The sequence below is a fragment of the Mustela lutreola genome, chromosome X, assembly GCF_030435805.1.
Source record: "Mustela lutreola isolate mMusLut2 chromosome X, mMusLut2.pri, whole genome shotgun sequence".
Lineage (NCBI taxonomy): Eukaryota > Metazoa > Chordata > Mammalia > Carnivora > Mustelidae > Mustela > Mustela lutreola.
This window is the reverse complement of record NC_081308.1, coordinates 76,662,413-76,680,282: the sequence shown is the minus strand read 5'-3', so window position 1 is coordinate 76,680,282 and position 17,870 is coordinate 76,662,413. Positions and strand designations below refer to the sequence as shown.

The following is a 17,870-nucleotide window of genomic DNA, read 5'->3' as shown; positions in this document are numbered from 1 at the left end:
TAAGTGACTCTTAATCTTACAAAACAAACTGAGGGTTGCTGGGGGGAGGGGGTTTGGGAGAAGGGGGTGGGATTATGGACATTGTGGAGGGTATGTGCTTTGGTGAGTGCTGTGAAGTGTGTAAACCTGGTGATTCACAGACCTCTACCCCTGGGGATAAAAATATATGTTTATAAAAAATAAAAAATTAAAACAAAACAAAACAAAACAAAACAAAAAACTCCCAGTAAAGAAATGCCATAAAATAGTCTAAACTGATAGGTTTTGTTTTTGTTTTGCATTGCATCTTAATAAATACATTCCAAACTGAAAAAAAAAATAAATAATTCTACTACATTGGTAAAATGTGGGGAAATAGGAGTTCTTGTTTAATACTCATGGGAGTGTAAGTCAGAACAATTTTGGAGAGCAATTCAGCAATAACTACTCAATGATAGCCCACAACTCAATGATTTTACTTCTAGGTTTATTCCCCAGAGAAATTCTCCCACAAGGGGACAAGAAAATATGACGTCCATTTACAACACTGTTTGTAATAACAAAAAATTAGGAAAAAAAACCTAAATGTTTATCAATATAGTAAAGAATAATCAAACTGTGGTATACTAATGCAATTAAATAGTAGAATGGGTGATTAAAATATAAATGAACTAGATCAGCATGTATCAACATAGATAAATCTAAAAAACATAATGTAAGAACAGTGATTAAAAAAGGATAGTATAGTATCAAACCACTTAGGTACATTTTAAAAACAAAACAAAATAAAACAAAAAAACCGACAGTGCATATTGTTTGTGCATAAATACACATACAATAAAAAAAAACAGAGTGATAATTCACACAAATTTTAAAACAGTAGTTAACTCTAATGAAGGGTTGAGGAGAAAGGAAATTAGTGTTAGTTATTCAATAATGCCTTACAGATACATATTTTTTTAAATAATGTGCTCTGAATGAAATGTAATGTAGCAAAATGTAGACTTCGTTATTGGTCCACAAATGTCTCTATTTCTTGCTCTTTCCATTTGAGCTATTTTATAATCAAACTTGCTAATTTATTACACAATCAAAATGATGCTACCAAGATTGATTTCAGAATAAGAATGTCATTTTCCAGTAAATCAGAATATACATACACACACACACAAACACACATATACATACATATGTCCATATGTCCATATAAAATCTATTGATCTAACATATATGATCTTTGTCATCAAACTGCCTTGATTCAAATGCTGGCTCTGGTATTTGTAGGTTTTGTGGCCTCAGATAAGTCATTTAACCTTCTCTGTGCTTCAGTACCATCTTCTGTAAAATAAGAATCACAATAATAGCATCTAGGGGCACCTGGGTGGCTCTGTGGGTTAAGCCTCTGCCTTCAGCTCAGGTCATGATATTTGGTCCTGGGATCAAGCCCCATATCAGGCTCTCTGCTCAGTGGGGAGCCTGCTTCCCCGCCCTCTCTCTCTGCCTCTCTGCCTACATGTGATCTCTCTCTGTCAAATAAATAAATAAAATCTTAAAAAAAAATAATAGCATCTACCTTATAGGGTTGTTATGAAGATTAAATGAACTAAATAACCTGGGATATAATGTCTGAAAAATGTTAGATATTATGTTCTGGCAAAAATAAGAATAGCAGTTGTTGATCAAAATTTTTCCTGAATTACATTATTTATGTCTATACTGGTTAAATGTATCAACTAATCATTCATCTCTTAAATTCTCTACCTCAAGGACTAACCAATTAACTAAGAATTTCCAGTTGTTAGAGTTTTTAGGCAACAGATTTAATTAAATAGTATATTTAAACATGGTTCATCCCTATCACACTACAGATTACTTGTGGTCAAAACTACCTGGTGATCCAAAAAGGGGAGCACTGTCTACCCAAATTTTATTTAGGTAAGCATCATCTGTTTTGCACATTGTCATATGTATTGATCAGTTGTCCAACAATTTCTTATCTTTCATACATGTCTGTTTAAATATGCAACTAGAATAGTTTGTTGACCAATGGGAGGTTTTTTCTTAAGTTAGTACTTGAGATTGTGCATTCTTTTCTTTCTCTTTCTGTTTTCACTTTTCCCCTTTTTTAAAAAGTCCTCTGATAAGCTTCTCATCAGAAAGGACAATGTTAACTGACCACCCTTTTTTAAAAAATATTTATTTATTTATTTGACAGAAGGAGAGCACAAGCAAGAGGAGCAGCAGACAGAGGAAGAGGGAGAGTCAGGTTCCCCGCTGAGCAGGGAGCCTCATGTGGGGTTCAATCCAGAATCCTGGGATCATGACCTGAGCTGAAGGCAGGTGTTTAACTACTGAGCCATGCAGGCTCAGACTAAGGATTTATGGTGCAGATAGTAGGGGCCTTTAAAGCAATGAAGTGTTTTTTTCTTTCTTTTTTTTCCTACAAAGTTTGGAATTTAATTCTTTTCTTTTTAGACAAATACACTTTTGGATTGCCGGTAATGAAAGGGGCATACAAATGTTAAAAGCACTGTAGCACAGCAGATTATATGCTAAAATCCAGTGCAAGACAGATAAACAAGTGAAGTCTCAGACCAATCAAACAGTTACCTCAAACAAAAATTTCAGAAGACAAACTTTTGTTTTATTTTTGCCAATGCCAACCAAAAGTTCAAATGAAGTTTTGTTGTGTTAACTACTTACATTTCTTTTATTTCCTAAATCATTTGTAAAAATCAAGGAATTTTGCTAGAAGAAATTGGGAATTTGTTGAAAGGCAAGTCAACTTAAAATTAAATGAACACATGCTATGTATATGGCGTTTTTCCTATTAAAGCACCATGAATTAGGTTTTAAATAGAAGCCTTAATTATGTTATGTGACAGAACCTATATTTAAATGCTCTCTTTGGACATGGCAGTAATGATCTTTTATGCTTTATTTCATTGATAAATAGGAAAGCAGAAAATTCATAATTTTATCTTAATTTTCCAAGCAAGTTAAGGGAAAATTATCTTGGCTATTTCCATGTAGTAAAGAAAAATCATGAAGCACATAATCGCAATTTTGAGTATCAGGAAAATTATTTACAAACATTCTACTTATTTTTAATCCACTTTACATGAATTTTCCATTGGATACATTTATAATATACTGTGATTTTTTTTTAAATTCCAATACCTAGAGTACTTACAATTTAAGACAGAGATCTCTGGAAGAGATTATGCTGAGTGAAATAAGTCAAGAAGAGTCAAGTATCATATGGTTTCACTTACTTGTGGATCATAAGGAATAACATGGAGGACATTGGGAGACGGAGCAGAGAAGTGAGTTGGGGGAAATTGGAGAGGGAGACAAACCATGAGAGACTGTGGACTTTGAGAAACAAACTGAGGGTTTTGGAGTAGAAGGGGACAGCGGATTGGGTGAGCCTGGTGATAGGTATTATGGAGGGCATATACTGCAGGGAGCACTGGGTGTCGTACATAAACAATGAATGCTACACACAGAAAAGAAATAAAATAAAATGGAAAAATAAATAAAATAAGATAAATAAAATAAAATAATAGAGATCGCAAACTGGCAGGGAACTAGCAGGAATTAGGGAATTTCATATAAAAGTCTGCATTACTGGCTTGTCTTAAAAACTGAGTTTATCAGTATTGGGCCTACATTCCCACATGGTGGCAATCAGCTACACAGAGTAACAGCTGACACCTTTAGAAAGAATACATACTCTCCAGGTCACCCACCACTCCCTGCTGCTTATGGCCTTTCATTTACATTACCAGCCTTGTGTCAGTAGGCATTAGAGTTTGCTACTCTCCTGTTTCTCTGTAGTTAATGTGAATGAATCAGTGCATATACTTTTAAGAACATTTCATGATTTTTCTCAGATTACAGCAAATATAAAAATTCATAGCATACATATGTACATATGTAATGTGTGTTCTAATTTATCTAAAATAAATCTATACAGTTATAATCTATTATTATAATTAATTAAATGAAGAGAATATTGCATTAATTTGTATGTCATTTAACTAGGAAAATCGAAATAAAATGAAAGTCATTTCCAATGTCTGAATTCAATTGCATTCATTTAAAATTTTAAAAAAAGCATTTACTTTCAATATCCCAAACCTAAACTCAAAACTCAAACCATGTAAACTTTTTCAGTTACAATCATTCATTAATGAAATCTAATGGGTTCTTGTCTTCCCCAGCACTAAAGTTACAGTGTAATAGAAAGTTTGACACTTAAGAAGGCACAACCACTGCTTCAGGTCACTTGGGTATTATTTAGTGTGCATGATACTTAAAAGTAATATCTAGTATAGGAAATGTTCTGGATATTACAAACATCATCATAGTGGTTTTTAGTTTCTACATTGAAAATTCATATGGTGTGGTCCCCATCTCTCCCATAATCTTATGTTATTTTTGTTGTAGAAAAATATGGATAAAACATCATCAAGGGTAGCCCTGAATAAATTGGAAAAGAGTCACCAAAGGGTGATTTAACCTGAGAATGGTATATGGAAGAGAAGAGGGGCACTATTGGCCAGCAATATCAAATATACTTTTGTACTTTATTACCATGGTTTGCCCTCCTTTTCCCTTGCTTCTCTGAGTTAGTCCATTATTTTCCTCATTACAACCTAAAAGGTATAAAGCCTAGAGCAATATGGTATTGCAATTCAACTGAAATTGTCATAGATAATTTTTAGAAGTTTCAAGCATAAATCTTCTTAGACTTCCAAATTTTTTAGAAATGTATTTTTAGAAAAAAAATATTTTTGAATATTTTAGAACTACTAGCATGCTTACAAAATATATCCATGCCTAATGCTTAGAACAACTCCACAAAATTAGATGGCCTATATTTTTTCTTTATTGCTATAGCACACTTAATAATCTGTGCTGCCCTGCAAAAGTGAATGTACCTTCCTAAGCACTCGGAAGTTATGCAGTGAGTGAATCACCTTCTTGTTATTTTACATAGGTGTCATGGTTTTTGTGTCCGTGACACTTACTCGACCCACATGAACTTTGCAGACTTTCTCTAGCTTCTGCCTTAGTTCCCAGGAAAGGAGTTGTTCCCTGTGGGTGGAAATCACCTCTCTACTGCATGAACCTAGGATCTATTCCCAGTTAATAGATATGAATGATTACCATCAATAACGAAACTGTGGATACCAAATTAACTAGTGCCCACAAATGGATAGATAGGGTCCAATTAGCTATTTGGATTTCATTTTTCTTATTATTAACTAAGAATAAAGAAAGATTCGACATTTGTTCTGAAAATTCAAATGGCTCTACTTTCGTACCTTAATAAGTACAGTACAGGGAACAAAATTATTGAAGTTGGGCTGAATCTGTACAGGCTCCAGGACATTCCCAGGAAGTTGATTTATAAAAAAAATACATAAATACCTGTTAACAGCTTGTTTTCTTGTCATTTGCCTCTTCCTTCTAAAAGGAGAGTATAGCAAAAAATAAATAAATAAAACTGGTTAATTGAGATTTCTGGTTAGTAAGCTTCCAATTAATCAAGGTTTTATTATATTTCACAAAAAAGCTTCTTCAATTCTTCAAGAATTTTAGATAGGTTACACACAATGAAACACCAGCAGGGAAGAGCACAAAGAAGGTAAGAAAGCCTGAATTGTTATTAGATAGTGTTTTAAATATATGGACAATACTATTGTATTTCTGATCTAATCCCCACTAAGTAAAGAATAATTTGAAATGTCATGAGATTTATGGCTTTGCCATATATGAAGGCAAAGAAATAAGGTTATAGATTTCTGTTAAAAAAAAAAATAAGTGGCCTTGGGTCATAACAATTCTTAAAAAAGATTAAGCATTATTATGTCTTCTTCCTTTCTCTCAAGAGCCTTCTTCCCATCCTAATGGGTATTCCAATATATTCAGAAGGATTCTGTCCTAGGATTTTTTTTTTCTATTTTCTATTTGGCCAGCAGGATGATTAAAATGAGCCAATATCACTGCTATGCCTTAATTTTCTAAACATGGAGATATTAATCACACAGCTCATTATATTCTTATTTCTGGAACAATAATAATGAACTATCTTACATCCTTCCCAAAAGGGTTACACACACACACACACACACACACACACACACACACACAGTCATACACATACCACACAAAATAAATACTTAAAAATGAGATTAATAAAAACCCACAAAACTTTTTCCTCCCCTACCCCCCAAACCCCCCATTCTGCCTCCTATCAGGGAGATCATATGATAATTGTCTTTCTCTGATTAACTTATTTCCCTCTCTCACAAAACAAACTGAGAGTTGCTAGAAGGAGTGGGGGTATGGAGAGGGTGTTTGGTTATGGACATTGGGGACTGTATGTGATATGGTGAGTGCTGCAAAGTGTGTAAGCCTGATGATTCACAAACCTGTACCCCTGGGGCAAACATGTTAATAAAAATAATTTTAAAAAATTTAAAAACCCACAAAATTATCTTAATTAACAAAACAAACATTATTTCCAATAGCACAGTATTTCCTAGTGAAGAACAATGAAATCTAAACTAACATACTGCTTTTGGGGAAGATAGCAGAGTAGGAGGGTCCTTGTCCCCTACTTGTCACTTCATCCTGTGATTACGCCCAAATAACATCCGCATCAGAGTTAATAAACCAGAAAATGAGTGAAGACTGGCAGAATAGACTCTCCAGAGCTAAATGTAAAGAAGCCACCTCAAAGAGGGTAAAAAGGTAAAGATAAGATCAGGAGCCAAATTGACCCACAGGATTGTTCATGGGTGGGAAGGATACCTTGAGCGAGGAAAAGAGAGAGGAACAGACCCTATACCAAGTACCACAGACATTAGGAACCCACACTGAGAAGATGAATCCCCATAATATTTGGCTTTGAAAACCAGCAGAACCTGTTTTGTGAGTTCTTACAATCAGTGAGGCTTATCATCTGGAACTTTAAAATTCAGCAACTCCACTCTGGGAGAGCCAGAGGGTGACTGGAACCTTAGTCTCTGCCCTTAGACAGTACTATAAACAGACCCACTGAAAAGTCATTAGAAACACAGTTTTTAAAATGTCTAGGGTATACAGGAAAGATATTTATTTACTAATCTCAGAGCATGTGCTGGTGGAGGGATCTTTTGAAGACTCCTAGAATGAAAGAGCTGGTAGGTGTCATTTCCCTCCACTTCCCCAGAGCCTATGTACCCAGACAACTGTGGGAACAAGTGCAGGATGAACACTCTCCACAAAGCTTGCCTGACCCCTGTCTTCTACAGACCATCCACTCCATCCCAGACTGGGCAGTTTTCCCAGGGTGGCTGGAGGTCTCCTCCTTCAGTGGAATGGCATAGACCTTGCTGGCACTATGTGCCCCACTGCATTTTCCCCCTTGGACGTGCCCCTTCCAACATGCCCTTGGCAGGAGACCATCCAAAGGAGTGCCACAAGCCTGGCAGAGTGAAGCAAACCTGACAGAGTTCAAAACCACTCCAAAGGGACTCCTGCCCCAGGGAAAGAAGAAGATAATCACAAATACCATTCTGACTGCAAATTCAGTAGTGGGCTGGGGATCACACATCTGGTCTGACTGAAGGGCCTGCCCATCAATGACAGTTTTTCAGGGGACAAGACAGGGAGAGCACCCTGCAGTTTGGTGCTGCCACAGCTCTGGTAAATACCTGGTCTGATTAAACTCAAGCCTAAGGTGGCCCAGACTTGCTCCCTAACAACAAAGGGACCAAACACTTACCATGAGACAAAGAGAGCCACTGCAGACAACTGTGATAAAGGAAAAATAGGGTACATGCAACAAACATAGAAGACATGCCTGAGTGCCAGGTTATGGTGAACAAGGAACATTGTATTGCAGGCACCACAGGACCTCCTCTTCATATGGCCACGTTCAAGAGGAGACGTAGCTGACTTTCCCAACACATAGAAACAGACACAGAGAGTTAGACAAAATGAGGAGACAAATATGACATGAAAAGGGGGAAAAATCACAGCAAGAGAACTAAATGAAACAAAGACAAGTAACATGCCTGATAGAGAATTTAAAGTAATGGTCATAAAGAGATACTCACTGGACTTGAAAAAAGAGAGCCTTAGTGAGACCCTTAAAAAAAAAAAGATAGAAAACACATACATACATACACACACACACACACACACACACACTCAGAAATTAAGAACTCTGCTCTTCTCCTTGCTTGTGCCCTCTCTGTTAAATAAACAAACAAACAAATAAATAAAATGAAGAAATGAAGAACTCAATAACTAAAATTTAAATACACTAGAATAAAGACTAGACTAGAGGAAGCAGAACAGAGCAGAGACATTGAGGACAGAGTAAAGGAAAGCAATCAAGCAGAATGTGAGAGAGAAAAATAATAATAACAAATGAAAATAGACTTACAGAACTCAATTACACAATAAAGTACAAAAAGATGACCATTATATGGATCCTAGAAAGAAAAGAGAGAGAAAAGGAGACAGAAAATGTATTTGAAATAATAAGTGAAAATGTCCAGAATATGGGCAGGGAACAGAAATCCAGATATAGGAGACACAGAGAGCTCCCAATAAAATCAACCCAAGGAGGTCCACACCAAGATGCACACTTATTAAAGTGACAAAATATGGTGATAAGAAAGAATTTTGAAAGCAGACAGAAAAAACATCACATTCAAGGGAAACTCCATAAGACTATCAGTCTTTTTTTGTTTTGTTTTTAGCAGACACTGCAGGCTTAAAAGGCATGTCATGATATATTCAAAATGCTGAAAGAAAACAAAACCTGCAACCAAGAATACCCTATCCAGTAAAACTATCACTCAGAATAGAGGAAGAGACGAAGAGTTTCTCAGATGAAAGGTAAAGGAATTCATCACCACTAAACCAGCCTTCAAGAAATGTTGAAGAGGACTCTGAGTGGAAAGGAAACCTCTGGGGAGGAAGGAGTGGAAAGTAAGAGTAATAAAAGTAGGAAGCACAAAAGCACTAAAATTAATTATAGCTATAAAAATCAGGCAAATAATTCACAAAATAAAAGTATATAAAGTATGACACTATCTATCTAAAATGTTCATGGAAGAGGAGAAAAAATGTAATGTTTTTAGAATGGGTTCAAACTTAAGCAACCACCAACTTAACATAGAACTGCTATATGCATGAGATGTTATATACAAGCCTAATGGTAACCACAAATCAAAAACTGGTAATAAGTAAAAAATAAAGGGAAAGGAATACAAATATCACACACACACACACACACACACACACACACACACAGCCAGCAACACATGAGAAAACAGTAAGAGGAGGAAGAGAGAAAAATCACAAGTAACAAAGTAGCAATAAATATATACCCATCCATAATGACTTTGAAAGTTAATTGACTGTATGCACCATTCAAAAGACATAAGGTAAATGGATAAAAAAGCAACAACCATTTATGTGCTTCCAAGAAGAGATTCATTTCAGACTTAAAGACATATGCAGTTTGCAAGTGAAAGGATGGAAAAACATTTATCACACAAATGAAAGTGAAAGGAAAGTGAGGGTAATAATGCTTATATCAGACAAAATAGACTTTAAAACACAGACTTTAACAAGACAAAGGACACTACATAATCATAAAGAGAAGAGTTCAACAGAAGATATAACAGTTGTATTTTTGATCCAACATGAGAGCACCAAAATACCTAAGGCAGCTGATAACAAACATAAAGGGAATAATTGATCATAATATAATAAGAAAGTATCTTAATGGCCCACTTACATCAATGGACAGATTATCCAAGAAAATAAAAAAGGAAACAGTAGTTTTGAATGATACATTGAATGGATCTAACAAATACATTCAGAACATTCCATCCCAAAACAGTAGAATACATATTCTTTTCAAGTGCACATGGGACATTTTCCAAAAAAGATCACAAAACAAGTCTCAACAGATTAAAAAGATCAAAGTCTTTTCTAATGACAATGCTATGAAACTAGAAACTAGAAACTAGAAATCAACCACAAGAAAAAACCTGGAAAGAACACAAATACATGGAAGTTAAATAACACTACTAAATGATGAATGGGTCAACCAAGAAATCAAAGACAAATGAAAAATATATGGAAAGAAATGGAAATGAAAACACAATGGTCATAATAATTCCAGATGCAGCAAAAATGATTCTAAGAGGAAGTTTCTATCAACACAAACCTGTGTCAAAACACAAGAAAAATCTTGGGGCACCTGGATGGCTCAGTGGGTTAAACCTCTGCCTTTGGCTCAGGTCAAGATATCAGGGTCCTGGGATTGAGCCCCACATTGGGCTCTCTGCTCAGCAGGGAGCCTGCTTCCCCATCTCTCTTTGCCTCTCTGCCTACTTGTTATCTCTCTCTCTCTCTCTCTCTCTCTCTCTGTCAAATAAATAAATAAAATCCTAAAAAAAAAGAAAATCAAGAAAAATCTCAAAGAATCTAACCTTACACCTAAAGAAACAAGAAGAAAAAACAACAACCAAAAAGAGTAGAAATAAAAATTAAACAGAGCAGATATAAAAGAAATAGAAACAAAAATCATAGAACAGATCATTGGAACCAGGAGCTGGTTCTTTAAGAAGATCAACAAAATGGATAAAATTTTAGTCAGACTCATCAGGGGAAAAAGAGGGGGGCTCAAATAAAACCAGAAATGGAAACAAAAGGGGAGAAATAGCAATCAACACCACAGAAACACAAAGGATCATAAGATTATGAAAAATTATATGCTAACAAATTGGGCAACCTAAAAGAAACAAATTCCTAAAATATATGAGCTTCCAAAACTGAATCAGGAAAAAATAGAAAATTTGAATAGACAACTATTAGTAATGAAATTGAATTAGTAATCAAAAAATTCTTAACAAATACAAGTCCAGAACCAGATGGCTTCACAGGTGAATTCTACCAAACATATAAAGAAGAGTCAATACCTAGTCTTTTTTAATCTTCCAAAACACAGAAAAGGAAGAAAGATTCCAAATCCATTCTATGAAGCCACCATTACTCTGATTATCAAAACCAGATAAAGAGAACTATAGGCTAATATCTCCAATGGACTTAGATGCAGAAATCCTGAGAAAAATGTTAGCAAGCCAAGTCTGATCATACATTTAAAAAAATCATTTACTTCGATCAAGTGGAATTTGTTCCTGGGATACAACGTTTGTTCAGTATTCATGAATCAACATGATGTATCACATCAATAAAAGGATATATAAAAACAAATTTGACACTTCAATAAACGCAGAAAAAAGTATTTCAAATCCATTCATGATAAAAATACTCAACAAAATAGGTTTAGAGCAAACATATCTCAATGTAATAAAGGCTTTATGTGAAAAAGCTGCAGCTAACATCATACACAATGGTGAAAAACTGAGAGCTTTTCCCCCTAAAGTCAGGAATAAGACAAGTATGTCCATTCTCATCACTTTTATTCAACATAGTGCTGGAAGTCCTAGCCACATCAATCAGACAACAAAAAGAAATAAAAAGCATTAAAATCAACAAGGCAGAAGTAAAACTCATTATTTGCAGATATCATGATACCATATATAGAAAACCCTAAAGATTCTACCAAAGAAACTACTAGAACTGATAAATAAATTCAGTAAGGATGCAAGATATAAAATGAATATACTGAAATACATTGCATTTCTGTACACTAATAATGAAGTAGCAGAAAGAGAAATTAACAATCTTATTTATATTTTCACCAAAAGGAATAAAATACCAAGGAATTAAACTTAATCAAGAAGGTGAAAGACCTGTACACTGAAAACTAAAACACTGGTGAAAGAAATTGACGATGACAAAAATGGAAAGATATCCCATGAGCATGAAATTAGGAGAACAAATATTATTAAAATGTCTATACTTCCCAATCAAGCTATAGATTTAATACAGTCCCTAACAAAAATGAACAAAATTTCTCACAGAACTATAACAATCCTGAAATTTGTATGGAACCAAAAAAGACCCTGAATAGCCAAAACAATTTGAAAAAGAAGAACAAGACTGGAAATATCACAATCCCAGATTTCAAGATATACTACAAAGCTGTAGTAATCAAATGGTATGGTACTGGCACAAAAATAGACACATACATCAACAGAACAAGATAGAGAGCTCAGAAGTAAACCCATGGTTATGTGGACAATTAATCTTTGACAAAGGAGGCAAGAACATACAATGGAAAAAGGCAAATTGTGGTGGGAAAACTGGACAGCATCACGCAAAAGAATGTAACTGAACCACTTTCTTACACCACAAAATAAACTCAAAATGTATGAAAGACCTCAATGGGAGAACTGAAACCATAAAAATCCTAGAAGAGAGCACAGGTTATAAATTCCCTGACACTAGTCATAGCAACATTTTTTCTAGATATGTCTCCTGAGGTGAAGGAAACAAAAGCAAAAACAAACTATTGAGACTACATCAAAATAAATAGCTTCTGCAGAGCAAAAGAAACATTGAACAAAACTAAAAAGCAACTTACAAAATGGGAGAAGTTATTTGCAAATGACATATCCAATAAAGGATTAGTATCCAAAAGATACAAAGAACTTATAAAACTCAACACCCAAAAACAAATAATCCAAATAAAAAATTGACAGAAGACATGAAAGACATTTCTCCAAAGAAGCATCCAGATGGCCAACAGACACATGAGAAGATACTCAAAATCACTCATCATCAGGGAAATGAAAATTAAAACCACCATGAATTATCATCTCATACCTGTCAGAATGGCTAAAATCAACAACACAAGAAAAAACAGGTGTTGGTAAGGATGTAGAGAAATGAGAACACTTCTGTTGGTGGGAATGCAAACCAGTGCAGCCACTGTGGAAAACAGTATGAAGGTTCCTCAAAAAATTAAAAATAGAGGGATGCCTGGTTGACTCAGTCAGTTAAGCATCTGTCTTCAGCTCAGGTCATGATCCCAGGGTCCTGGGATCCAGCCCTGCTTTGGGCTCCTTGTGCAGAGCAGAGCCTACTTCTCTCCCTACCTGATGTTCCCCCTGCTTGTGGGCTCTCTTTCTCTCTTTCTCTCTCTCCCTTTCTCTCTGATAAATACATAAATAAAATATTTTTTAAAAATAGAATTACCATATGATCCAGTAATTCCACTGCTTGGCATTTATCCAAAGAATACAAAAACACTAACTCAAAAAGATATATGCACCCCTATGTATATTGCAGCATTATTTACAATAAACAAATTATGGAAGCAACCCTAGTGTCCTTCAATAGATTAATGGATAAAGAAGATAAGGTATATATAGATATTGGAATAGTACTCAGTCATGAAAGAGAATAAAAGAGAAAGAGAATAAAATCTTGCCATTTGCAACAACATGGATGGGTCTAGATGATATAATGCTTAGTGAAATAAGTCAATCAGTGAAATACAAATACAATATGATTCATATGTGGAATTTTAGAAACAAACAAAGGAAAAAAAAAAAAACCCGAAACTCCACAAACAGATGGTTACCAAAGGGGAGGTAGGTGGGGGAATGAGTGAAATAGTTGAAGAGGTTTAAGAGTACACTTATCCTGGGGCATCTGGGTGGCTCAGTGGGTTAAAGCCTCTGCCTTCAGCTCAGGGCCTGATGTCAGGGTCCTGGGATCCAGCCCCGCACTGGGTTCTCTGCTCAGTGGGGAGCCTGCTCCCCTTCCTCTCTCTCTCTGCCTGCCTCTTTGCCAGCTTATGATATCTGTCTGTCAAATAAATAAATAAATAAAAATGTTTAAATAAGAAAGAGTACACTTATCCTGATGAGCCCTGAATAGCGGAGAGAATGGTTGGATCACTATATTATACACCTGAATCTAATATAACACTCCATGTTAAGTGTACTGGAATTAAAATTAAAAATGAAAAAAGTACATAAAAATAAAACAACACACTTTAAAAATCTATAAGGACTTTAATTTGGCTCTTTTGAGCTCTAGTGCAATTTTTAGTAGTACAGAAACATGAACCTCTCTAAAATGCCCACAACAGATACATATGGTTTGTTCATCACCCCTCTGTAATCTCCTGCAGTAGCATTTTTTTTAACTCTCCTTTTAGTAAGTCAGTCAGGGAAAGACAAATACCATATTATTTCATTCATATGTGGAATCTAAGAAACAGAACAAATGAACAAACAAAAAAAGAGACAAAGAGATTCTTAACTAAGAGAATAAACAGATTGGTTACCAGAAGACAGGTGGGTGGGACAACGGCTGATAGGTGAAAGAGATTAAGAGTATTATAGAGGACACGGATTGCATGGAGTACTGGGTGTGGTGAAAAAATAGTAAATACTGTTATGACAAAAATAAATAAAAAATAAATTTTAAAAAAGAGTATTCTTTTTTTTTTCCAGTTTAAATTGCAAACTGCAATTTTATTAACACTATTTTTCTTTCAAACCAAGTTCTTCATGCTGACATTCCCAGTGTTGGGAGGCACAAATACCATTAACCATCTTCATTCTTTGCATCACCAAGGAGTTCTTTCCCCATCTTGTTCTGAAGGATGAACAGAAGCTTGAGGTGTACGTTTCAGAAGATAAACTGCTGCATGAAGACCCCCTATGTTCACCCAGACAGTATGTACCTTCCGCCAAACATGTCCCATTCCAGATAATGCCTTGGTAAAGCATTTCTTGTCCTGAGTAAGTAGTGCAGCTCGGCCTGTCCCTGGTTTACAGACACGGCTCATCTCCCATAGGCAAGCTGGATAAAGGTTCCAGTTTCTCTTTTTGGAGCCCATCCTTTTTCCAAATGGCATGTCTGACACAATAATGTCCACAGAGCCAGTTCTCAATGGCAGATTGCAGATATCCCACTGAACAGCATCTATGGGCAAGCTCCAGGACACTTTGCCTTCTTTAATTTGGCTCTTGGTCAATAAAGATGAGATGTTATTTGCTGCTCTATTCACAGCCAACGGATTATTATCACCAGCAATATGATAACAGTTAGACCATTCAGTAGACCCCTCTATTGGTATTGCTCCCGTTCCACACATCGGATCCACAATTATATCAGTAGGTTGAGGAGCACAGAGCCTAAGCATCCCATAGGCAAGAGTAGATCTAAGAGTTGTAGGTCCAAAATGTGTGGTATTTCTTCGGTGGAGACTCTCTTCTGTCAATGCAATGCCCACAACAATTTCATTATCATGGATGTTCAAAAGAACCTCCACATCAAAGTTGGTCATGTCAGCCTTCCACTTAAAATAATCTTGAACAGCACCCCCAAAATCTCTTGCAGCCTCATTTGAGGAAAAGCAGTGTTTCTCTCCTGCCCGGTTGCACGTGACTCTAAACTTCAGCACTTTAGGATGAGTTTCTTCTTTTTCATCCTTCTCCTCTTTGGAAGATGCCAAATCATCACCTACTAATGTTGATATCTCTTCCTTGATGGCTGGATTTTCATAATAGTCTAAGATATGGGAATCTAAGGTATTATTAGTGAATCCTTTTTTATCCTCTTTCTCATCTGTTTTGTCTCCTTGTCCATTATCAATCTTTTCTCTACCTGAATTCTGATTTATCTTTTTGTGCTTTTTTTTTTCTTGAAACTGGTGTTAATTTTCCATACTTTTAAAGGGTCTGACCACGGAAGCTTCCCAGCCAGTTCTTCAAAATCCTTGAGAACTTCTTCCTTTGTTTCTTTGAACTGATAATCTTTAAACTCCTTAACAACCACAAATAAGTTATCAACTGATCTCAGACAATGAACCTGAGCCAGACTTTCCACTGAAATGTCAAAATATATCTTGCCCCGGTCTTTGCTGATTTTGCATGATGACCCCAATTTCTCTCTCACTTCATCTGCAGCTGTTTGCTCAAAACCAGTAGGTACAGTGGCTCCAATAGTGACTTGGAGGTGCTCAGACTCACTTCTGGGACCACTTTCTGTCACTTGATTAGCCCTCCAGTTCTCATGAAGGTTCACATCCAAGAGCTGCTTAGTGGCTTCTTGAACATTACACATGTTGGCAGTGCTTCAGAGATGCCGACAGTCCCCTCCGCCAGCGTAGACCCTTCTCGCTCTGGCTCCCCGCCAGACCCAGCGCGCTGATGTCACGCCGCCGGAAGCCCAAAAAAGAGTATTCTTATTATAATGAGTAGTGAGTATAGAATTGTTGAATCACTATGTTTTACACCTGAAATTAATATAACACTGTATGTTAATTTTATTTGAATTAAAAAAAAATTAAACTGAAAAATGTCTCTCTCTTTGTGTGTGTGTGTGTGTGTGTTTGCTTATTTTGAAAGGCAACTGCTTTTCTGCTTAAAGGTCTGTAGAAAGATTTCTAAATAAACCATAAATGCAAACATGTATCTGGGGTTGCTAGAAAAAGGGAGGCAGGAGTGAAAGAAGGTGAAACATTTTTTCACTTCTTATGTTCTTCAGCTTGACTGCTAGAACCATTTGATTTTGTTTTATAGTTCATTCACTCAAACTGTTTTGAAATGATTCTTTTTTGGGAGAGAGAGATAGAGGGCAAAGGGAGGGGCAGAGAGAGAGGGAGAGAGAGGATCTCCAGCAGGTCCCAGCATGGAGCATGTCATGGGACTTGATCTCATGACCCTGAGATCATAACCCGACCCGAAATCAAGGGTTGGATGCTTAACCAATGGAGCCACCCAGGCACTCCAAAATGACATTTTCTTAAGGTAAAATATAGTCATACATACCAAGTCAAAGGTAAAGTTTACTTTCTTAACTCAATGGGCTGCATAATATTGGACTGGAGGACTTATATTTCTTTTTTACCAGAGATTCCCCCTTTTTTCTATATGTAGAAAACTTTCTGAACTCAAGAGAATTTTTTTGGCTATTACCTATATATATATATATATATATATATATATATATATATATATAGTCAAAAAAATCATTTAAATCTTCTGAGATTCATAGATTAAGTTTAGACTTTAAAATTACCAAATACTGAAACATTCTTGTTAGAATTATCTGACAGATATATAAATGTCCATGAATTAACTGCTCTTTTATTAAGAATTTAAAACTTTCTTGGAATTTTTGGAATTTTTTGGAATTAAAACTTACTTGACTTTAAAAATTGTTTCATGGGGCGTTTGGGTGCCTCAGTCATTAAGCATCTGCCTTCAGCTCTGGTCATGGTCCCAGGATCCTGGGATCAAGCCCGGCATTGGACTCTCTGCTCAGCGAGAAGCCTGCTTCTCCCTCTCCCACTCCACCTGCTTGTGTTCCCTCTCTCACTGTATCTCTCTCTGTCATTTAAATAAATAAAAAATCTTTAAAATATTAAAATTGGGGGCACCTGAGCAGCTCAGTGGGTTAAGCCTCTGCCTTCTGCTAAGGTCATGATCTCAGGGTCCTGGGATTGAGCCCCATGCTAGGCTCACGGCTCAGCAGGGAGCCTGCTTCCCCCTCTCTCTCTGTCTGCCTTTCTGCCTACTTGTGATCTCTCTCTGTCAAATAAATAAAATCTTTTTTAAAAAATAAAAAAACTAAAAATAAAGAAAATAAAATTTTAAAAAATTCTTTCATTTGACTTGTCAAGTGTAAGAACGTATTTTACAATACTACCTAACTCTAGTTATGGCTCTAGGACTTTAGAGTCTACAAGTTAGACTCACATAATTTATTTTTAACATTCAAAATAAAATGTGATTTTTATACTTCTGAATTTGTTCATCCTGCGTGTCAATTAATTTATTTTAGATTTCCTTATACTTTGACAAGTAATAAACATTTTGGAAAACTTCACTGAACAAGCAGGTGATGCTACAAGATACCAGATCAGTATAAACAGTATAAAC

The 17,870-nt window shown here is 35.8% G+C and overlaps 2 protein-coding genes across 2 annotated transcripts in view; both read right to left on the bottom strand.

The window, feature by feature from the left end:
• DACH2 (dachshund family transcription factor 2) overlaps window positions 1–17,870 on the bottom strand; it is an 878,628-nt gene that overhangs the window by 582,426 nt on the left and 278,332 nt on the right. The window contains exon 2 of the mRNA XM_059156812.1: window positions 5,419–5,457. Coding sequence (XP_059012795.1) covers window positions 5,419–5,457 — 39 coding nt within the window. The remainder of the gene's footprint in view (window positions 1–5,418; window positions 5,458–17,870) is intronic.
• Window positions 14,433–16,124, bottom strand: LOC131821446 (tRNA (guanine(6)-N2)-methyltransferase THUMP3-like). The gene is given in 2 exon segments (XM_059157553.1): window positions 14,433–15,615; window positions 15,618–16,124. Coding segments are annotated over 2 exon segments (1,500 nt in total). The 5' UTR covers window positions 16,051–16,124; the 3' UTR covers window positions 14,433–14,548.